This window comes from Lutra lutra, chromosome X (assembly GCF_902655055.1).
Source record: "Lutra lutra chromosome X, mLutLut1.2, whole genome shotgun sequence".
In the NCBI taxonomy this organism is placed as follows: domain Eukaryota; kingdom Metazoa; phylum Chordata; class Mammalia; order Carnivora; family Mustelidae; genus Lutra; species Lutra lutra.
The window spans coordinates 81802399-81826223 of NC_062296.1; the positions used below are offsets into that span (position 1 = coordinate 81802399).

The following is a 23825-nucleotide window of genomic DNA, read 5'->3' on the forward strand; positions in this document are numbered from 1 at the left end:
GTCCAAACACTATTAGTTAATTTTTCAAGATACATTGTCCACATAGGATTGGGTTACTACAACAGTAACAGTGGATACAAATCCTATTTCATAGAATGTTCTTGACTATTTCAAAACATTTTGAACATATCCTGGTCAGATCTGGTTAGACCACCATTGTTTCTTACCTTGTCATCTGGCTAACCAAGATAGTGCACTAGACTGGCAGAAGGCTCACTCCTGCCATTTTCCTGATGTTCACTCTGTTCTCACATTATTAGTAATAGCTTTGGTTCCTGTTTCTGTACAAGAATTTTTTAAGCTGCTTCTCCATTCTGTGGGGGTTAAACCACTTGAAACAATTCATTAATATACAGGTATATAGTAAATGGCTTGAGATTATTTTCTCAATGTACCAACTGAAGACAAACCCGTGAGGGTGAGGGTGACGGTGTCCTCCCTCTCATGTGCGCCATACAGATCAAATGAAGGGTCCATGACCATCTATATAGGACTCAACCGAGCCTAATTCTCTTTTCAGTGGAAAAAAAAATGAAGATACATAAAAATTCTCTAATTTTCTTCTCAGACCCAGTGGACTACGCTGAGGTATGCATACTTCCCCTCAGAGACAACACTCTCAGCAGCGACGTCCAGCCTACTACGTTTCAGCCTAGGACGGTAAATATGTAGTTGTAGGTCACTCCTTTGGATCTTCTCAGTTCACATTTGTATTCTTGAGCAAGAAGTGCTTGCTGAGCACTTCCCGTTGGCCAACCATCATTCTAGATGCCCTCAGTACTGTAAAGAAATAGGAGTCCGGCACCTACATTCAGAGAGTGAAGAGGCTTGCTGGGGCACACAGAACTTCAGATTTCCATTTGCTCATATAATTGGGTTTTTTACTTGAAGAAATATATTTTAAGTGCACGAAAGGAAGTATAAGTACTTTCTTTCACTCATTCAGCACATCTTGACCACCCAGATATGTGCTACTAATTCTAGGTGCTGGGGAGATGGAAAGGTGAGAAAGATACAGTCCTTGATCTCCTGGAGCTTTGAGCTGAACAGGAGAAACAAGGTTAAGTGCATGCTTAACGACGTGGCGGACCCTAGCACCCAGACGCACATGCCAGACACTTCACCAGAAGGAGCATACCCCAGACTGAGGGATAAGATTCAGCCTCATGAGAGGAACAAGATTGGAGCCAGGCCTGAAGAATGGAAGGTTTAGAAGTGTGACGCAGGAATATGAACTCTGGACAAGCTAATCAGCAATAGCTTATTTATTGGAGAAGATGGCGAGCAGGGTCATCACTCACAGAGATAGGCAGAAAGTTCTGCCACAGAGAAGACAATGCAGGTAGCTAACAGAGCTCAGTGTCTGGAGTGCCAAAGGAGGCGAGCCTGGGACACAAGGTCAGTATGTTCTTCCACCTTAAAATATGGCTTCCCGGGTTTGAAAGGTGTGGTGGAACCACGGGTGCAGATTAGAAAACGGTCTATGGCTAGGAGACACACTTCCAGGGGTTCAGAAGCTACTTCCTCAAGGGCACAGTGATAAGCCAGGCTCCCTGGGGATGCTGGTAGGATGGGCCCGACGGCAGTGGCCCACAGTGGGTGGCGGAAGAGGCAGTGCGGGGCACGTATGCTGGGGTTGGAGGGGCGTGGACGCCCCCACTACAGGAGAGGTGTTACTGGGCTGGTCTCACACACAAAGAAACTGGAGGCCCCGCATAGTCAGTGCATCTCCAACTTGCTAGGATCACATGAGGTGTTTAAGAAGTCCAGATAAGGGACGCCTGGGTGGCTCAGTTGGTTAAGCAGCTGCCTTCGGCTCAGGTCATGATCCCAGCGTCCTGGGATCGAGTCCCACATCCGGCTCCTTGCTTGGCGGGGAGCCTGCTTCTCCCTCTGCCTCTGCCTGCCATTCTGTCTGCCTGTGCTCGCTCGCTCTCCTCTCTCTCTGACAAATAAATAAAATCTTTAAAAAAAAAAAAAAAAAAGAAGAAGAAGAAGTCCAGATAAATGCCCAGGCCACTCCAGAGCAACGACATCAGAATCTCCAGGGTAGGATCCAGCATAAACACTGTGTTTAAACTTCTCCCAGCTAAGTTCAGTGTGCAAACAAGTTGGAGACCCAGCGTAATAAGCGATGGAGTCTACACCAGACGGAAGTGGGTCTAACCCCAAGGGCTCTGTGCTTTTCCCCAGGCCACACCGTGATAAATTAATGCCTCTAATTCAGCACAGATTTCCTGGCCAGTCAAAAGACCCCAAATGCTTCGTCCGAAACAAAAATAGTGTGTGAGACCTTCATGGGCAAGGCATTGCTAAGAGGACAGCAAAACAAGACCTGTGAGAATTGGAAGATGGAATGCAGGGAAGCTCGCACAGCAAGACAATGGCGCTGATGAGCTGCTCCGGTGGGTTATAAATACGCCGCCAGAACGCTGGGGAGCCGGGCTTCGGAGTGCTAATATCACCACGCCAGAAACAGATCCAACAGTAATGACTGAATCACTGCCACTTAATGCTCAGATATATCAAAAAAAAACAAAACAAACATCATATTCAGCAACAGTCCTTGAAAATAACACATAATATCTTTTTTTTTTTCCAAAAAGCATGTTCAGCAGTATGGTAATTTCCCCAAATGGCAATAAATAAAGCGGAGGAAAGCAAAACATCTCAGGAGAGAACCCACCATTAAAAGAACAACATGAATTCATTTCCCAAAGCCTCTGACTGGGAAGAGTTGTTTTTTTTTTTTTTTTTTTTTTTTTTTTTAAAGAGGCTCTTGCTGCCCCTTGTCAATTAGTAACAGCTTGTATTTCTTTGCATTCATTAAGTGCCTTTTCTGATCCTCATGGCACTGTGATGGGATGGTTATTATTATCCTCATTATCAGATGAAGAAAACAAAGGTCAGAGTTCAAGGGACTTGCAAGTTTGTGGCAAACACAGAACTAACCTCTGTCTTCAGATTCCAGAGCTGGCCTATGCTCCTGAGTCAAACTACCTGAGGAATGCCAAACAGGTTCTTCTCAAAGGTTCTCAAAAGCCAAAGGGATCTTCTTAAAACCTAGAGACTGCTCAAACGTACACCTAAGGCAGAGGTCCTCAAAGTGTGTCCCCGGACCAGCAGCTTCAGCATTGCTGAGAACTTGTTAGAAAATTCCTAGGCTTCACCCCAGATCTCATCAATCACAACTGTGGGATGGGACTGAGCTGTCTATATTAACAAGCCCTTCAGGAAGTGCTGATGCTTGTCAGATTTGAGAACCACTGGTCTAGGAAAAGTCTATCTTCTCCTCTTTCTGCACACGTAGCTGAACCAGGAATTTCTAAATCCCAGATCAGTGCTTCTTAAACTTTAGTGTGTATATGAACCCCCCCCTGAGGAACTTACTAAATGACAGATGATGATTCAGTAGGTCTGGAGTGGAGCCTGACTTCTGCATTTCTAATAAGCTGGCAGGCCAGGCCTGTACTGGTCTCCATGGGTCATACTTTGAACAACAAGGCCCCAGATGACCCTCAGCAGCACTGAGCCCTGTAAGAGGTCCACATAACAGCACATTTTCCAGGCAAGCCTCTGCAAGCATATGTCCAACGAGAATCATCTCACTTTAATGTACATTGTGCTTGCTTTGTATTAAAATAAAACTGAAGACAGAAAAGATCAGAGGCTTGGATAAATCTCCAACGGTTTGCTTTCAGCCAGCCTGCTGAAAAAAAGAAAGAAAGAAAAGAAAGAAAGAGAGAGAGAGAGAGTACTGATGCAGATGATCTCCATGAGGCCAGGCCTTGCCCAGAGGAAGACCCCAAGCAAAATCTCTCTAACCCCATCCTTCCTCAGCCTCTCCCCTCCTCCCACTTTGCTCCTCAGACCAAATTAGATAGTTAACTGTCTGAGGCATCTGCAAGTCAGGAGTCGGGGGAGAGCTGCGGGGAGGACAGAAAGGGAGGGACATCTGCAGCACCTCTCAAACAGTGATGTGCTAGTAAATGTTTCACAAATGGCTTTCCAGAAAAAAAAAAAACTTGATTTGTAGCATTTGCCAATTTCCATGGTGTGAATATTCCCATTTCAAACTGTTCACATGAGCTCACTCAACACAGAGTTAGGAAGAGACGGGCATAATGTGAGGGACCCAGCACATCACTGCATCTTCAGTCCCTTTCCACCTTGAACACCAACTCCTTGTCCCCACAGGCAGCCTCCAGCTTGGGCCTCCAAATGGCCCTGCCCCGACCACCTACTCCTTTGAACTGGAAGGGCCAGTGCAGCCTCTGGCGCCACCTCCGGGGTGGGGGGGGGCGGTCTTGTTGCTCCCGTTGTTTTTTTTTGTTTTGTTTTGTTTTTTTTGTTTTTTTGGTGCCTGGCACCACAGCCTGCCAGGGAGGCAGTATCACCACCCCCACAGCCACTCCTTGGGAAAGAAAAGCCCAACACTGCCAGGTCAGCAGGGGGTGCGACACAAGAGGGGAACCCACAGTTAAGCCGTGACCCGCTGAGACCAACCCAGGATGGGCTGGAACCCTGGAACCCAGGCAACGCTAGGGGAACCGACTATCGGCAAAACTAGCAGCGAAATGTCTGCAAAGGGTCTTTTTTCAATACAGGGACTTGTGTGCCTGAGGCAGGATGTAGAAATGAGGGCGACCAATTTAGACTCTCAGTTCTACCCCCTCTTCAAAGTCTGTCCTGCAGAAGTCACTTTACCTCAGTTTCCTCATCTATAAAGTGGGAACAACAATTTTTTTAAAAAAGATCAAAGGAAACTGTTAGGCATAATGGTGTTTAACATGAATCGGTCTTCAAACCCAGTGATTTCCCCAAAAAACACTAACTGAAAGATTCTCCAGGGGCGCTTGTTAAAATTCAGATTCCAGGGCCTCACCCCAGAACTGCTGCTTCCGCCTCTATGGAGGAGGGGCCTTGAATTCAGTATTTCCACTAAGGGTCTGAGGTGATGCTGCTGGCGTTACTGGTCTACAGAGCACACTTTGTTTTTTTTTTTCGTTGTTTTTTTTTTTTTTTTTAATTTAAATTCTAGTTAGTTACCATATAGTGTAATACTGGCACGGAGCACACTTTGAAGGGCAAGGCTCTCCCCCACACATCCACAAACCTACCTCTAGATTCAATTTTCACTTAGAAAATTTGTATAGAATCACTGCTTATCTCTAAATGGTAGAATTGTAAGTAAATTTATCATTTCTTCTCTCCCTTTTCTGTATGCTTTCCTCAATGAACACATACTGCTTTTATCATAAAATATCATCTTAAAAGGAAAAGGAGCTCTTCAAAGGTGTTTAAGTGTTTCCTTAGGTAGGGATGGATGCTAAATTTTATTCCTGGGACTTTTGCAGGCATCTTTTTTTTTTTTCTTTTTACATAATTCCTGGCAAGACAGCCCTAAGTCCCAATAAGAAAATACGATTTTTAATCGTGGTCTGGCAACTAGCTTAGGAAACTGCCTTTGTAAATCTACTTGACCTTGCTGTGCTTCATCTTCTGTAGTCAAATCTGAAGGGCTTCATGAAGATGTAAAATTCTCTTTCATGGACATTTTTAGGATCTTCTTGTCTATAGTGCTAAAGTAGCAAAGCAACCAATTCTAAAACATTCTTTAAAATATGAAAAACCATGGGGCACCTGGGTGGCTCAGTCAATTGGGCGTCTGCTGTTTGGCTCAGGTCATGATCCCGGAGTCCCAGGATTGTGCCCTGCACTAGGGCTCCCTGCTCAGCGGGGAGTCTGCTTCTCCCTCTGTCCCTCCCCCTGCTCCTGCTCTATTTCTCTCTCTCATTCTCTCTCTCTATATATCAAATAAATAAATAAAATCTTTTTAAAAATAATAATAAATAAGTAAAATAAGAAAAACCAAGGGTGCCTGGGTGGCTCAGTCAGTTAAGGTTGAGCAGTTCATTGTCCACTGTGTCCCACTCTTGATTCTGGCTCCAGTCCTGATCTCAGGGTCGTGGGATTGAGCCCTGCAGTGTGGTCATGCTCTGCGCAGAGTCTGCTTGTCCCCCTCCCTCTGCTCCTCACCACCACACCCCCATGCCGCACGCGCGCTCTCTCTCTCAAATAAATAGATAAAACCTTTAAAATGCATATGAAATAAGAAAAACCTGACAGTTCCTGAAGTTATTTCATCAGTGCAATTTTTCTACAGCTCTCAGAGTACTCTTATTCAACACAGGTCCTTCACTATATTGCAACAAAGTGACTTACTGCTGAAAAGAAAGCTGGAAAAAAAAGCAGCAAAGGGCCAAGAATGAACTGGAGAAAAAGAGATGCTCGTATAGAAATCTCAGAAAATAACATCATTATATAAGTAGTTCCTAAAAGTAGGAAATAATTGAGGCTTTCAGAGAGAAAAATATGGAGAAAGGCCAAAAATAAGGGGCAAAAACATTGTGTATCTGCTGCTATCATAGCAAGTAAATGACACCAGACAATGTTTTTGGCCAATTTGTCACAAAGGGCACCACCATTTTCCCTAAAACTCTTTTGAGGTAACTTTCTTTAACAACAGGACTCCAAGGATGTGAGAGGGACGGCCTGATAATTTAAAAGGAAAAAGAAAAGTCATGGTAAAATACACAAGAAAGCTCTTACTTCTTCCTCTCAGAGCCCAATATCCTAAACAAATCCTTAAAGTACTGTGGGACACGGACGACCACGTTCTCTGAGGGGCCAATGTCTTTTAGGCCGGGGTAGAGTTTCACATCGATGACCTTCTTGATGTAGCCCAGCCAGTCAAACTGAGGAGAGAGACAGAAAAACACAGAGTGAGGGGACATCTGCTGGACAGCAAGCAAGGAGAAAGGCAAAGACAGCGCTGAACACACCCCACAGCCTGTAATTTCCGACCAAATAGTTAGAGATGTAACTGCTCAACTCTAGAAAAGAAACAACTGGTCACAGGCTATCCAGACCTACCGCCTGTATCACAGACTTCCCGTGCGTTCTGTACCACCTGCCCGAAGACAACACATTCCCTCCCTCCTCAGCTCCCCAGGCCCTCATTCTTTCCCTTCCCCCCACACTCCTCCCCCCCCCACTCCTCTCCCTCTCACGCCACACCCCGTCCCCAGCCCCCCAGCTCACTGCACTCTTCACTCAAGGATACACACGGATGCCTCAGGCCAGGCTACGCTACCGGTCTCCCCTCTGGGGCAGCTTTACTTATGCAGGGGGAACTAGGAAAACAATATGTGTCCCCTCCAGAGCATCACTCTCTTGGCACTTTTAGCTGGCTACCCCAAAAGTCATTTCCAGCCTTTTTTTTTTTTTTTTTTTTACCTCCCTTGCCTGCATCCACTACTGAAATAGAAAACCAGTTACTCAATCGCAGTCTCCCCTGTAAGCAGGGATGGCCACAGGCCCCAGTCCTACTTAAGACACAAAGGGAAGACATCTGGGAATATGCTGGAAAGGCTTTGGCATTTTTTTCCTGGTAAGACAGAGAGACCTAACTATCACTGGCCCTTCCCCTTTCTTGCTGGCTGATGGCAGACGTGATATGTGGAGCTACCGTAGCCACCTGGCAGGCCTGAGTCATCAAACGGGAGGTCAAAAAGCCGGCACACTAAGGAGAGTGGAATGGAAAGAACAAACGTGACTCTTTGACAACACTGTTCAACAGCAAAAGCAACACCAACAAGCACCTACATCTAGACCTCTGTCATGTAAGAAAATGGGCTTTAAGCTTTTAAGCCACTCTTGGAAAGGTTTTCTGTTCCCCACAGGAGGAAGCACCCTAACGCACTGGCAGGGGATATTTTAGGTGGTGACTCACGAACATGATGAGAACCACTAAGACTGATGGTAGGTTTCACAAAGGCAAAAATTCATACACAGAGGATGTACAATTGCTTGTAAAATGACCAGTTAAGATAACATTTCCTAGATCATTTTCACCAACCTGGGGAATCATAGCACTCAGCTGGGAAATGTTCATTTTGTTGTACATGGCCTCGCTGGTTCGGTTTTCATGTGGAATCATTATCTGTTGGAAAGAGACTTCGGTTATTTTTTCCAATGAACCATTTCTTGATGCGTGACCACCTTCTCTATGTGCCAAAACACCTGCCAAGTATCATAAAGCTTTTCAAGATTTTGGTGCAGGGCTCCACTTGGGAGAGAGAGGGGAAAAAGCCGTCACTTCAGGCAAAATTAAGACGAAGATAATAAAAAGAATCTTTCCTGTCCCGTTCAGTGTGAAACACTGCCCTCAATCCAAAAATAACTTCCTAAATCCATTCCTCACCTCTAATGTGGATGGATAAAAGTCTATTCCTGGCACAGGTCTGACAGCCAAACTGACATTATGCAACTGAGACAAACATTCCACCTCCACCTGTGGGACCCAGATAACGACCCAAAGCGCTCATGAACCACAGGCCATCCCTTCATCCCTTGGGACACATTTTTACTAAAGAGCACTAGACTACCTGGATACCACTGCCATCTGTGATCATTCTGTTAACAGCTCATTACATTACCTCCCCTTCCCTCTTCCCTCTGCTTTCTCCGACCTTGAGACCCACCCCTGTCACCACTGCTCGAGGAATGAATTCAGTTACCACTCAAACACATATTTGCAAGTCTACATCTCCAACCTTCACTCTTGACACTCTTTCTTTTCCCATTACTCGTGCTCCTGGCCACTGTGCCAACACCAAATCTAAGCTATGTTGAATCAAAGAAAAGTAGCAATGATTATCTTCCTCAAGGGCCATCTTAATCACTTCTGTGGACGGGAAGTAGCTCCCCATAGTCCTAAACCACACCGTGCTCTTAAGGTCCTCTATCCTCTGGTTCCCTTGCATTAAACTTGCCACCTTCGACCTCACATCTCACACAGGACTCTCCTACCCTGGCACCCCCATCCACCATCACTACTCCCATAGTTTGAACTAAGATTCAAGACTTGGCCCAAATTCATTTTCTCAGTCAAGCCTTTCCAATTAAACTCTACTTGGCTCCAATCACAAGGGCCACTCGATCAATGTGCTCTCCCTTTGTGAACACTTCTCTCTAGCTGGTATTGGTTAAATGCACACTTCCATGGCTATATTTCCAAGGACGTTTTTGTGCTTGGCTAGGTTGTCCTGTCTCTCTAGCTTCAGAAGTTTCCCTAGTACTATGTGTTCCACTAATTTTGAATGGCCTAGGGGTATAAAAGATGGAAGGAAGAGTTACCGGCTGGCCAAAAATCCATGCACCACAGATTTTTGAAGACAAAAATCCCACAGGGCTGAGTGACGGATATCTGCCCCCTCTTTTCTATGCTTCAGTGCCCTCGGCTTCTCCCCACTCACCCTCCACAGGAGAGAGTTCATGAATCTTTCAAAAACCTTCCTGGCTCTATCTGAATCATTGCCTCAGAGAATCTCCATACTCCTCCCTCCCCTACTAGGGCTCACAGCCCCAGATTGAAGCCCTTTGGCCTCAGAGCGGTTTTCGGCTCCCTGCCAACTACGTCCCCCCCCCACCCCACAGATTTGTCACTTCATTTAGCCTCTCAACAATTCCCAGTCTTGCCTCAGCCCAGCTGTTTTTAGTTCCCTTTTTGGTCCAAATCCCTGGATCAGGGCAAGGCCTCCCCCTACTGCACCAGAGCTTCAGTCCAAATTAGAGCTCTGGGTCTCCTATTTGCCTGGGAAGGGAATCCAGATGGCCTCTAGACATGGCTCAGAGGCCCAGTCTTTGACTCCAGAACATCTGCAGCAGTGTTCACACAGCCTTCAAAGGTGACATGCATGAATGAACTTTCTACTCTGCAACTAAGAGTTTGGAGAGATGTATGCATGTGCATCACTGCAGCTGAGAGAAACTACTTCCTCCTGACCCTTATCAATCATCCCTACTTCATACCTCAACACCCTCCCACCACCTCATCAAGCACAAAACCAAGCAACACCTGGACTCACATCCAACTAAGGGTTTCGTATTTGTTCCCTCTGGTCCTAAGAATACACAGGGATTTTGCACTTTGGTTCTTCTACCAAAGAAGTTATGTTCTGAACAAAGTAAACCTGTGAGAATTTCTCATTATTTGCCCTCAAGTTTGTTCTTGGGTCTCTACCCTGAGCCTGCACTTAAGGCAACTTACAAAGAACTGAGCATGTGCCATAATGACATTTAAGTGGGGCAAGAAAAGAATAAAAAACGGGGTTAGGTACAAGGAAGCACCAGGATGGCCGCTAAACAATGCTTATGAGCATGTCCTCTACACTTTCTACATCCAACTGTATATCCAGTATTAGGAAGGGTGAACAGACTTCCCAAAGCCCCGATTTTAGGTCAGACTGAGCCTGAGTGGAACTGGTATAAAGGGTAAACTAAATGAAAAATAACCTTCACTCAAGCCAAATCAATACGGATTTATTAACTAACTATTCTTCTATAGGAACCACACAGAAGTCTTTCAGGAAAAGGTAGTCAGAGGATCTCCCAGATGCTGTTCTTCGGCCACAGCTGGGTGGCCTATGGCCCTTGGACTTAAAGCAGGGAGGCAGAAGGAAAGAAGAGCTCTTCTTTCTGTCATGGTTCTTCTTCCTGTTCCTTTCCAGACGGGATGCTATGAGCTCTACCTTGGACCCAAAGGACAATGCCACAGAATGTCATTTTTATATATATTTTCACTTATGGTATACTTCTTTTAAAATAAGGAGAAGGAAAAAAAAAAGAATTTACATTAAGACTTACCTCGGCTATCTTAATTTCCAATCTAAGCACTGACTTCATGTCATGCTCCGCTCGGGAGCTATTAGCTCCCAAAAGCACAGCCGTGTCCACCATGAACTTGTAAAGGGCATCCCGATACTGGAAGAGATAAAGAAGCAAGTGACCATGACAGCCTATTAGAAAGTACGTTTCAGGGACAGAGAAGAGCAAAAACAGCAGGTGGAAGTAAATGCTCTTCAATATCACTCTATACTCCGGCGACGCAAAACGAAGCATCCACCAACCACTTCGGGACAAAGAAGAGTGGCAGCTACTGGGGGACTGCTTCCATGAGAGACAAAGATACCAGCCGCCAAGGATCAAGGGAACTAGTTTTCTGGCAACCAGGGGTATTATAGATACACGAAACATCTCCAAATAAGCCCAGAATGGAAAGTTAAAGGTCAGACTCCTCTTTCCAGGCAATGAGGCTTTAATAAAATAATGGGAAAGAATAGTTGCTAAAAGCAGGAGGAATGATCCATGAAGACTAGTGGAAACGGATTTATTCTCTTCCAGCTCAATGTACCCACCTTCACACTAAGCAATCAAGGACCAGTGACTGCAGCCCTATGTCTCTTCAGTTTTGTATGGATTTTACAAAGTTCTCCTCACTACTCAGGGAAAAAAGAAAGAAGAGAGGAATGATAAAGAGAAACCCAGCAAATACCAAATACAGAGTTTCCCCTCTGCATGTTCATAAACCTATTTTCACGCTATTCATATGGCACTGGAGAGGGAACTTTCTCTGTGGAAGCTGTAGAATCTTGCTGAGGGTAACCTCTCCTTTCAGACATATTTGTGAGAACTCAATACACCACATCATAAATTATTGCACAGTTGTGCTATGGGACTAAGATCTCCTTACATCTTGATTCCACATGCTATTCTTGCTATGCTTATGACCTTGAGACTTAAACAGTGCTTGGCATATAGCAGGGTCTTAATAAAGATTTGCTAATCAGTAAGCAAGCTTTGCCAATAATCTTAATTAGAAACGATGCTTTCTATGTCCCAACTCAAGTTAAGAAATTATTTATTCCATTAACACATGTATAGGATGTCTTGCCAGGCATTCTGTGCTTACGGGGGGCACAGATGAAAAAATTACATAATGCATGAGTCTGGTTCTCAGTGTGTAATCCAGTGACGGAGATAAACATGAAATTACTAACTGCAGCGTTAGAGACACCAAAATCAGTTCCTTAACAAAGCTGCTAGGTGTTTGGGAACTCGAAAAGTAGAGAAGAATTCCAGACTGGAGAAATGAACACAGAGCACTGGAAGGAGCAGTGAAGAGCCCTCCTGTGAGGTGCACAAGCTGCCTTTATTGGGAGAAAAACAAAAGTAAATGAGGCCGCAAACATGCTCTGGGATCACATCATGAAGAGGCCTTGAATTCCCTCTAAGGAATTCGGAGCCTCGTGTGTGAGCAAAAAGCACGCTGGGAGCTACGCTCTGAAAAGAGAACTTGTCCAGTGGTGCTGAGGAGGCAATGAAACGAAGGGGAGGAGGTAACAGTTAAAAGCTACTTGTAGTCAAGATGAGAGTTAACAACGAGCACCTAGAGCAGTAAAGACAGAGGGGGGGACCAGAGGGAACAGAGATTTTGGGAGTAGAATCCACAGGACTTGACTGATTGGTTACACGGTCTCAAGCCTGGTTGCTGATAGAGAGGTGACTCCAAAAGAAAGGTAGGTGCCCGCAGACTGGCAAAAGTTCCTTCTATCCACTGTTGAACAATACAAACATGCCAATCTTCTTTGATGAGTGTCCTTACCCAGGAAGTTGCCTAAGATCTTACTTAGCTTCCTGCCCTCTAGAACCTTCTAGATACAAGGTTTAGGATCAGCAAAGGGACAGGGACTTCCCTTGGGACCCAACACTTCCCAGTCTAAGTTCTTACATTCTTAGGCTGGCCCAGAAACCAGTGAACTCCCTAGTCAAGGATCTCCTGGGTCTGGGGCTCCTTTGGAAATTCAACCATGTTTCCAAAATGAATTTAAAGTGTTAGGAAAGAAGCAGCTCTACTCCCATCTCCAGGAAACTAGTAGGTTTCCCAGCCACCTAGGCGCCCCCCATCTGGCTCTCATTAACCTTGGATTAACCCGTGGCATCTGTTAGGAAAACAGATTCCTGGGTCCCACTTCAAGTCTCCTACATGGGCCTCTCCTGGGCTGCAGCCCAAGAATCGACATTTAACAGGATGTTCCCGGTGATTCTTAAGCCATACGATTTGAGAGCCACTCACCGACTATGTGAACCCAGGCAAATCCCACACTTTACTTCTGCAATGTACAGTGAGCTCTCTACAGTTCTAAGGAAAGGCCGCAGGCTCATTTCTTGGTTGCTTCATTCGGGTGTGCTCTCTCCCCAGCTCCATCATGCGGGCACGGAGCCTTGATGCCCAGACTTCCCGAAGAGAGGGAGGGCCATTTGTCTGAGTGAATAAAAGGCCTCTGCTTCCTGCATTGGCAACATGGTCATTAAACAGTCACGCTGTTCATTTCCAATAAAGAGTCAGGGATTTTAGAACAATTTATGAACCCAACAACAGTCTGACAAGGCACAGTGTCGAATATGAGGAAAACTTACAGACTTGGCTTCTGTGGTATTATCCAAGTAGTCTTCCCTCACGGCTAGGGAGAGAGTTGCTTGGTCCAGCTGTTGAAACAAAACAGAAAGCATTCTGCTTATAATAGAAATTCTTACCAACCACTTTAACAATAATCATGGAATCTGCATCCCAGGGAGAGTCTGAGTCTCTGTCACCAGTACAGAAACCGTCCCCTGCACTCAGAGCAACAGGCAATACGTACTTCAGCAGAGACAGAAATTAGAAAGTATCAGAGACTGGCCCCTGCTTCATGGATTCTAACCCTTTTGAGGCTCTACCAATACTGAATAGCATCAAAGTTATCTGAATTGAAATAGGTCTTAGAGATGTTTTGGTTTTCCCCCTTCTTGTGGAGAAATGAAAGCCAAAGAAATAGGTGACTTTTCCAAGGTAACATGGCTGGGCAGAGCTCAGAGGAGAATCACTGTCTCCTGTCACCAGATCCAGTATTCTCCACACTGCAGTATTTTACAAAAATCCCAATCCAGAAAGAGTTGATTAATCAGATTTTCTACCTCCATACCCCTAAAATATTGTGCTGAGTTGATTGATTTTTTTTTTATTTTAAATGAATCAAATAATTCTGCTTTAAGAAATCTCTGCAAGGGGCGCCTGGGTGGCTCAGTGGGTTAAAGCCTCTGCCTTCGGCTCAGGTCATGATTCCAGGGTCCTGGGATCGAGCCCCGCATCGGGCTCTCTGCTCAGCGGGGAGCCTGCTTCCTCCTCTCTCTCTGCCTGCCTCTCTGCCTACTTGTGATCTCTGTCTGTCAAATAAATAAATAAAACCTTAAAAAAAAAAAGAAATCTCTGCAAAATTTAGAACTCTCTCTGGAAAGTTTAGGATAGGTGATAAAAATACAAATAATAATCAGACAACGAAATAATCGTAGTTATTATGGAAAAGTAAAGCATAATTTCTCAAATTAAACAATTTCACACCTTAAAGGCAATCAAAGGGGAAAAGACAGTCTTTTTGAAGAATGTGTTAAAACAACTGGACATCCATTTGCAGAAAAAAAGAAAAAATGGACCTTGACCCATACCTCAGATCTTACACAAAAATTAACTCAAAATGGATCATAGACCTAAATGTAAAACTTAAAACTATGAAACATCTAGAAGAAAATACAGGGGGAGCTCTTGTGACCTAGGGTTAGACAGAGTTATTTTTTTTTAAGATTTTATTTATTTATTTGAGAGAGAGAGAACACAGAGGGAGAAGAAGAAGACTTCCCACTTAGCAGGGAGCCCGATACAGGACTTGCTCTCAGGACCCTAAAATCATGACCTAAGCCAAGGTCAGACACTTAACCAACTGAGCCACCAGACTGAGCCACCCAGGTGCCCCTAGACAGAGTTATTAGACATAGTACCAAAATCACAATCCATAGAAGAAAAAAGAAATTGGACTGCATCATCATTAAAAAATTTTGATCTGTGAATGACACTGTCAAAATAAAAAGAGCTACAGAGACAAAATATTTGAAAACTACATATATGAAAAAGGATTTGTATATAAAGAGCCCTCAACATGCAACAGTAAGAAAACAATTAACCCATTTAAAAGCAAGCAAAAGGGGGCGCCTGGGTGGCTCAGTGGGTTAAAGCCTCTGCCTTCGGCTCAGGTCATGATCTCAGGGTCCTGGGATCGAGCCCCGCATCGGGCTCTCTGCTCAGCGGGGAGCCTGCTTCCTCCTCTCTCTCTGTCTGCCTCTCTGCCTACTTGTGATCTCTGTCTGTCAAATAAATAAATAAAATATTTTTTAAAAAAAGCAAGCAAAAGATCTGAAGAGACAATTCACCAAAGATATGAAGATGGAAAGTCAGTGCATGGGAAGATGTTCACAGCCCTAATAACTGGGAAAATGTAAGTCACAAACAAGACAATACCACTACCTGTCATTACAATGGCAAAAACAAATAAACAAGCAAAACCTGACACTGTAAAAGCTGTCTAGGAGGTAGAAAAACTGCCTCAGTCGCACACTGCTGGTGGGAACACAAAAGGGCAAAGCCACTTCAGAAACCAGTTTGAGGGGCACCTGAGTGGCTCAGTCATTAAGCATCTGCCTTCGGCTCAGGTCATGATCCTGGGGTCCAGGGATCAGGCCCGGCATCGGGCTCCCTGCTCGACAGGAAGCCTGCTTCTCCCTCTCCCACTCCCCCTGCTTGTGTTCCCTCTCTTGCTGTGTCTCTGCCAACAAAATAAATAAAATCTTAAAAAAAAGAGAGAGAGAGAAACCAATTTGACAGTTTCTTAAAAAGTTAAACATACACTTACATTTGACCTAGCAATCCCACTCCCAGGTAGTTATCTAAGAGAAATAAAAACTTCATGCTCACACAAAAACCCACATGTAACTCTATTCATCATTGCCAAAAACTGGAAACAACCCAAAAGTTCTTCAACTGGTGAAAGGATAAACTGTGACACACTCTGGAACAGTCATCAGCCATAAGAAGGAATAAACTACTGATACATGGAACAACACAGGCAAGTTTTACTCACATTCTGAAAAAGGCAAAACTACAGGGACAGAGAACGGTGTTTAAGGATGGGGAAAGTGGTTGACTACAAAGGGGCAACATAAGGGAATTTTGTGGGGGGGTGATGGACCTGTTGTGTGACTCTATGCACTTGTCTAAATTTACAGGGGCACGTGGGTGGCTCAGTCAGTTAAGTGTCTGCCTTCAGCTCGGGTTATGATCCTGGCATCCTGGGACGCAGCCCCCTGTCTTTGGGCTCCCTCCTAAGCGGGAAGGCTGCTTCTCCTTCTCCCTCGGCCCCTCCCCCAAACTCTGCTCTCACACACACGCATGAACACTCTTTCAAATGAATAAAAATTCTTTAAAAAAAAAACCCTTACAGTTGGGGGCACCAGGTGGTGGGTATTGTAGAGGGCACGGATTGCATGGAGCACTGGGTGTGGTGCAAAAATAATGAATACTGTTATGCTGAAAAAATAAAAAATTAAAAAAAAAAAATAAAAAAAAAATAAAAGAAGTTAAAAAAAAAAAAAACCCTTACAGACACATGCATCACAAAAAGTTAATTTCATTGTATGTAAATTTAAAAATAAGTATTTTTTTTTAAGTTCCAGAATCTTCTCTAAATCTATGGCTTTTCTTTCTGGAGTTCCAGCAACTGCCTAGAGACTGAATAAAACAAATCCCAACAGCAGATTTTCTAATTTTAAATCTGATCCACACAGAAAAAAGTTAAGTCAAATTAAGAACATACAAAATCTAAGTAACACCTCAAAAATTAGTAGCAACTGAACAGAAACTGGATCCTACATGCCTGTATCATTAATTTATGTAACTCCACATTATTTTTATCTATGTATTCTAGTTCCTTATTTTACTATATCTCAAATATTTTCCTTTTTTTTAATACGTAAGATTGGTATAGGATCACAGTTTTCCATGAGGATCTCCTTCATATGCAACAAATACTACAAAGACCAAGTTAAGAACATGGAGGGCATGGGGAGATGGAAAGGAGAAGGAAGTTGGGAGAAATCGGAGGAGGGAGATGAAGCATGAGGGACTGTGGACTCTGAGAAACAAACTGAGGGTTTTGGGGGGGGTGGGGGTTGGGTGAGCCTGGTGGTGGGTATTAAAGAGGGCACTACTGCATGGAGCACTGGGTGTGGTGCATAAACAGTGAATTCTGGAACACTGAAAAGAAATTCCAAAAAAATAAATAAATAAAAAGGGTTTAAAAAAAAAGAGTTAGTGATGTTATGAAAATTCAAAGAAAAACACTGCTCTTCTTTCAAGGAGAAAAAGAAAAGAAATTTTTATAACATCTATCTTGCCTGCATGTATTACTAAAATCCTTAAATTGTTGTGTTCAACCATCTTCTCTAATTGGCCCCACACAACCACATCATAAACCAGCCTGGCTTCATCCTACTAAAACTCCCAATCTACCACCATTTCTTCCAAAAATTAAGTAAGCCAGAATCGTGAAACACAATATTATGATTAAGATGCTTTGGCTTTCAATTAGATCTGGACAACTTGGAGCAATCTTTGGAGCTTCAGTCTCATAGGAAAGGAAACTAAATAGACAACATCAAGAAAGCCAAAGCTTCCCTCTGAAGAAATGAAGTTAAATTCACTTATTGTAAAAGTTTGGATGACTCAAGTGAAGTTACTGGACCTTTTTTCAACCTCTACATTGTTATGGTTTCCAGGAAACGTTTTAAATACACCAAACAGGATAAGGTCTGAAAACTAAATCTCTTTAGAAACATACAAACTCTTGAGGCAAAAGACTTTCTCAAGAGACCAACATTAAGACACTACGTTATTGCAGGTTTTTTAATCCTTGTGTTTACAAATGATCTGAACATCCCAAGTAGAAAATAAAGTATGTGCTTAGGAAATCCAACATATTGAACTCAAAGATGAATTTTTTTTTTTCCTCTAACTACAACAAACCTCAGGTTAGGAAACAAAGCAGTAACACAAAAAGAAACATCTGCCAAATTAAGATTTAGGGGGAAAAAAGGCAAAGCAATTAGAAAAACTTCATTTCCAAGAGGGTCTCTCCTTGTCATTCTTACAGATTTTGCTAAAAAGTCAGACAAAAAGCAGGCTACTAATGATGACTTAAAGTCAGTTTCAGTAACACATACTCAGACAACCGGGTCTTCCAAATATTTTTTCAGGATCCTACATATTCAAGTCCTTTATTGTCCCTAAAGTCCTCATTCTTATTATCTCCTTACATAAAATAAACCCAAACCCACATGGCAAGGTATGTTTGGGGGCTTTCACTTCTGTTGTTTCCTATAGTTTTTAATTTCCTTTCTCCCATTTCAGCCTGTGACAAGTCCTATGCCATCTCGCCACAGGGCAGCTCGACAGAGGACCCCTGGGTGGGTCTGGGCAACCCCTGCTCACCAAACTGCCTGGCCTTGGCATGGTGATGCTTCTGCCCCCAGGAGAGGTGCCTTTTTTCTTCACCCAAAAGTACCACCTGCTCACCGAAAGGAATCTCCACAGTGCCGTGCCTTCCCAAAGGAGTCCTTTTTCTTAAGAGGGAGGAACAAGGGGCACCTGGGTGGCTCAGTGGGTAAAAGCCTCTGCTTTCGGCTCAGGTCATGATCCCAGGGTCCTGGGATCGAGCCCTGCTTCGGGCTCTATGCTCAGCAGGGAGCCTGTTTCCCTTTCTCTCTCTCTGCCTACTTGTGGTCTTCTTTCTCTCTCAAATAAATAAAAAATATCTTTAAAAAAAAAAAAAGAGGGAGGAACAAAGAGCCAGGGGAATACAACACAGAATTCTTGCCCTTTTTTCCCATGATTCTTTAGTCTTTCAACATTAAATTTTTTAATTTTTTTAAATTTTCGTTTTTTTCTTTTTCTATAGTTTGAAATTTTTCCTCTTTCCTATTTCAACCTATCTTAACTATTTTATCTTATCAATACCTTTTTTTAAAAATCCTTTTTAATTTTCATTTTTATAGTCATATGCTATTCCTTCATTGTATTTAACCATATTTTTTATATACATGTAAGTTTTTCTTCCTTTAAAATTTTGGGATACAATTTCCTCTAATGCACCAAAATATAACATAAATCTAGCATATGGCTTTGTTGTAGTCTCCAGCCAGATCACACTTTCTCCTTTTTTTTTTTTCGACCAAGTGCTTATCTTATCAATTCCTTTGCTAAAATCTTTTCTAATTTTCATCCTTATAGTCATATTCTATCCCTTCATCATGTTTATCCTTATTTATAAACATTTATATATATGTTTTTCATTCTTTAAAATTTGGGGAGGCAGTTTCTTTTTTTTAAAGATTTTATTTATTTATTTGACAGAGATCACAAGTAGGCAGAGAGGCAGGCAGAGAGAGAAGAAGAAGCAGGCTCCCTGCTGAGCAGAGAGCCCGATGAGGGGCTCGATTCCAGGACCCTGGGATCATGACCTGAGCTGAAGGCAGAGGCTTTAACCCACCAACCCACCCAGGCACCCCAGGAGGCAGTTTCTTCTAACAGACCAAAATACACCCAAAATCAAGTATGTGGCTCTGTTCTATTCACCAGGCTAATCATATATTTTTTTCCCCTTTCTTCTCCCCCTGGTTTCAGGTCTCTTCCAATTTGGTTAGTGTATATTTTTCTGGGGTCGTTGTTACCCTTTTAGCATTTTGTTATCTCATTCATCTGTTCTTCTATGGACAAAATGACAAGACAGAAAAAAACCTAAAAAAAAAAAAAAAAGAAAAAAAAGCAGTACAGACTGCTGGGGACCTAATCAATATGGACATTAGTAAGATGTCAGAACTAGAGTTCAGAATGATGACTGTAAACATGCAAGTTGGGCTTGAAAAAAGTATAGAAGTTACTAGAAAATCCCTTTCTGGAAAAATAAAAACCCCTTTCTGGAGAAATAAAAGAACTAAAATCTAACCAAGTTGAAATTTTTTTAAAAAAGCTATTAATGAGGTGCAATAAAAAACGGAGACTCTTACTGCTAGGATAAAAGAGGCAGAAGAGAGAATTAGTGATATAGAAGACCAAATGATGGAGAATAAAGAAGCTGAGAAAAAGAGAGACAAACAACTACTGGACCATGAGGGGAGAATTCAAGAGATAAGTGATACCATAAGATAAAACAATATTAGAATAATTGGGATCCCAGAAGAAGAAAGAGAGAGGGGACAGAAAGTATATTGGAGCAAATTATAGTAGAGAATTTCCCTAATTTGGTGAAGGGAACAAGCATCAAAATCCAGGAGGCACAGAGAATCCCCCTCAAAATCAATAAAAATAGGTCAATACTCCATCATCTAAGAGTAAAACTTAAAGGCTCAGAATCAAATAGAAAATCCTAAAAGCAGCTCAGGACAAGACGACTATAAACTACAACAGTAGAAATACTGATTGGCAGCAGACCTATCCACAGAGACCTGGCAGGCCAGAAAGGACTAGAATCATATATTTAGAGCACTAAATGAGGAAAAAAATGCAGCCAAGAATTCTATATCCAGCTAGGCTGTCACTGAAAATAGAAGGAGAAATAAAAAGCTTCCAGGACAAACAAAAACTAAAACAATTTGCAAGCACCAAACCAGCCCTACAGGAAATATTGAAAGGGGTCCTCTAAGCAAAGAGGGAGCCTAAAAGTAACAGACCAGAAAGGAACAGAGACAATGAACAGTAACAGTCACCTTAGAGGCAATACAATGGCACTAAATTCATATCTTTCAATAGTCAGTCTGAATGTAAATGGGCTACATGTCCCAATCAAAAGACACAGGGTATCAAAATGGATTAAAAAAAACAAAAAACAAGACCAGAGCGCCTGGGTGGTTCAGTGGGTTAAAGCCTCCGCCTTCTGCTCAGGTCATGATCCCAGGGTCCTGGGATCAAGCCCTGCATCGGGCTCTCTGCTCAGCAGGGAGCCTGCTTCCCCCTCTCTCTCTGCCTGCCTCTCTGCCTACTTGTGATCTCTGTCTGTCAAATAAGTGAATAAAATCTTTAAAAACAAACAAACAAAAACAAGACCCATTGACATCCTTCTGCAAGAAACTCATTTTAGACCCAAAGACACCTCCAGATTTAAAGTGAGGGGATGGAAAACAATTTACCATGCTAATGGACATCAAAAGAAAGCTGGGGTGGCAATCCTTAAAACAGACAAATTAGATTTTAAGCCAAAGACTATAATAAGAGATGAGGAAGGACACTATATCACACTCAAAGGGTCTGTCCAACAAAAAGATCTAACAATTTTAAATATCTATGCCCCTAACATGGGAGCCTCATTATATTAATATATAATAATATATACTAGTATCTATAAACCAATTAATAACAAAATCAAAGAAATATATCGACAATCATACAAAAATAGTATGGGACTTCAACACCCTACTCACAGCAAAGAACAGATAATCTAAGCAGAAGATCAACAAGGAAATAAAGGCTTTCAATGACACACTGGACCAGATGGACATCACAGATATATTCAGAACATTCCATCTCAAAGCAACAGAATACACATTCCTCTCTAGTGCAAATGGAACATTCTCCAGAATAGATCACATCCTGGGTCACAAAGTAGATCTCAACTGGTACCAAAAGATTGGGATCATTCCCTGTATATTTTCCACAAGAGGAAAGTTGGAAAGAACAGAAATACATGGAGGCTAAAGAGCATCCTACTAAAGAATGAATGGGTCAACCAGGAAATTAAAGAGGAATTTAAAATTTCATGGAAACAAATGAAAATGAAAACACAACTGTTCAAAATCTTTGGGATGCAACAAAGGTGATCCCGAGAGGAAAGTATATAGCAATACAAGCTTTCTCAGGAAACAAGAAAGGTCTCAAATATACAACCTAACCCTACACCTAAAGGAGTTGGAGAAAGAACAGCAAATAAAACCTAAACCCAGCAAGAGAAGAGAAATAATAAAGATCAAAGCAGAAATCAATGAAATAGAAACCAAAAGAACAGTAGACAGATAAATGAAACTAGGAGCTGGTTCTTTGAAAGAATTAGTAAGACTGATAACCCCCTGGCCAGACTCATCAAAAAGAAAAGAGAAAAGACCCAAATCAATAAAATCATTAATGAAAGAGAAGAGATCACGACCAACACCAAAGAAATACAAACAATTATAACAACATATTATGAGCAACTATATGCCAGCAAATTTGACAATCTGGAAGAAATGGATGCATTCCTAGAGAGATACGAAATACCAAAACTGAACCAGGATGAAATAAAAGACCTGAACAGACCCATAACCAGTAAGCAGATTGAAGCTGTCATCAAAAATCTCCCTAGGCCAAGAGCCCTAGGCCAGACGGCTTCCCAGGGGAATTCTACCAAACATTTAAAGAAGAATTAATACCTATTCACCTGAAACTGCTCCAAAAAAACAGAAATGGAAGGAAAACTTCTAAACACATTTATTGTGGCCAGTATTACCTTAATTCCAAAACCAGACAAAGACCCCATCAAAAAGGAGAATTACAGACCAATATCCATGATGAACATGGATTCAAAAATTCTCACCAAAATACTAGCCAATAGGATCCAACAGTACATTAAAAGGATTATTCACCATGACCAAGTAGAATTTATTCCTGGGCTGCAAAGTTGGTTCAACATCCACAAATCAATCAATGTGATACAATACATGAATAAAAGAAAGAACAAGAACCATATGATACTCTCAATAGATGCTGAAAAAGCATTTGGAAAGTGCATCATCCTTTCTTGATCAAAACTCTTCACAGTGTAGGGATAGAGGGTACATACCTCAATATCACAAAAGCCAGTTGTTCATCTCTATGAAAAACCCACAGCAATTATCATTCTCAATGGGGAAAAACTGAGAGCTTTTCCCCTAAAGTCAGGAACATGGCAGTGCTATCCACTATATCCACTGCTATTCAACATAGTACTAGAAGTCCTAGCTTCAGCAATCAAACAACAGAAGAAATAAAAGGCATCCAAATCAGCAAAGAAGAAGTCAAACTCTCACTCTTTGCAGATGATATGATACTATATGTGGAAAACCCAAAAGACTCCCCTCCAAAACTGCTACAACTCATACAGGAATTCAGCAAAGTTTCAGGATATAAAATCCATGCACAGAAATCAGTTGTATTTCTATACACCAACAATAAGACAGAAAAAGAGAAATTAAGTAATTGATCCCATTTATAATTGCACCCAAAACCATAAGATTCCTAGGAGTAAATCTAACCAAAGAGGCAAAGAATCTGTACTCAGATAACTATAGAATAGTCGTGAAAGAAATTGAGGAAGACCCAAAGAAATGGAAAAACTTTCCATGCTCATGGATTGGAGGAACAAATATTGTGAAAATGTCTATGCTACCTAGAGCAATCTACACATTTATTGCAATGCCTATCAAAATATCGCCAATTTTTTGGGACGCCTGGGTGGCTCAGTTGGTTGGACGACTGTCTTCAGCTCAGGTCATGATCCCGGGGTTCCGGGATCGAGTCCCACATCGGGCTCCCAGCTCCATGGGGAGTCTGCTTCTCCCTCTGACCTTCTCCTCACTCATGCTCTCTCTCACTGTCTCTCTCTCAAATAAATAAATAAATAAAATCTTTAAAAAAAAATATCGCCAATTTTTTCAAAGACATAGAACAAACAATCCTAAAATTTATATGGAACCAGAAAACACCCTGAATAGCCAGAGGAATGTTGAAAAAGAAAGCCAAAGTTGGCAGCATCACAATTCCAGACTTCAAGCTCTATTACAAAGCTGTCATCATCAAGATAGTATGGTACTGGCACAAAAACAGACACATAGATCAAGGGAACAGAATAGAGAGCCCAGAAATGGACCCTCAACTCTAGGGTCAACTAATCTTTGACAGCACAGGAAAGAATGTCCAATGGAAAAAAGACAAGCTTTTCAACAAATGGTGTTGGGAAAACTGGACATCCACATGCAGAAGAATGAAACTGGAC

At 42.4% G+C, this 23825-nt stretch overlaps 1 protein-coding gene across 3 annotated transcripts in view; it reads right to left on the bottom strand.

The window, feature by feature from the left end:
- Positions 1-23825, bottom strand: part of PHEX (phosphate regulating endopeptidase X-linked) — a 213444-nt gene that overhangs the window by 144411 nt on the left and 45208 nt on the right. For all 3 annotated transcript variants that reach the window (XM_047716507.1, XM_047716508.1, XM_047716509.1), the window contains 4 exons: positions 13324-13392; positions 10711-10827; positions 7922-8005; positions 6613-6758 (listed from right to left, as the gene is read on the bottom strand). In XM_047716507.1, coding sequence (XP_047572463.1) covers positions 6613-6758; positions 7922-8005; positions 10711-10827; positions 13324-13392 — 416 coding nt within the window. The remainder of the gene's footprint in view (positions 1-6612; positions 6759-7921; positions 8006-10710; positions 10828-13323; positions 13393-23825) is intronic.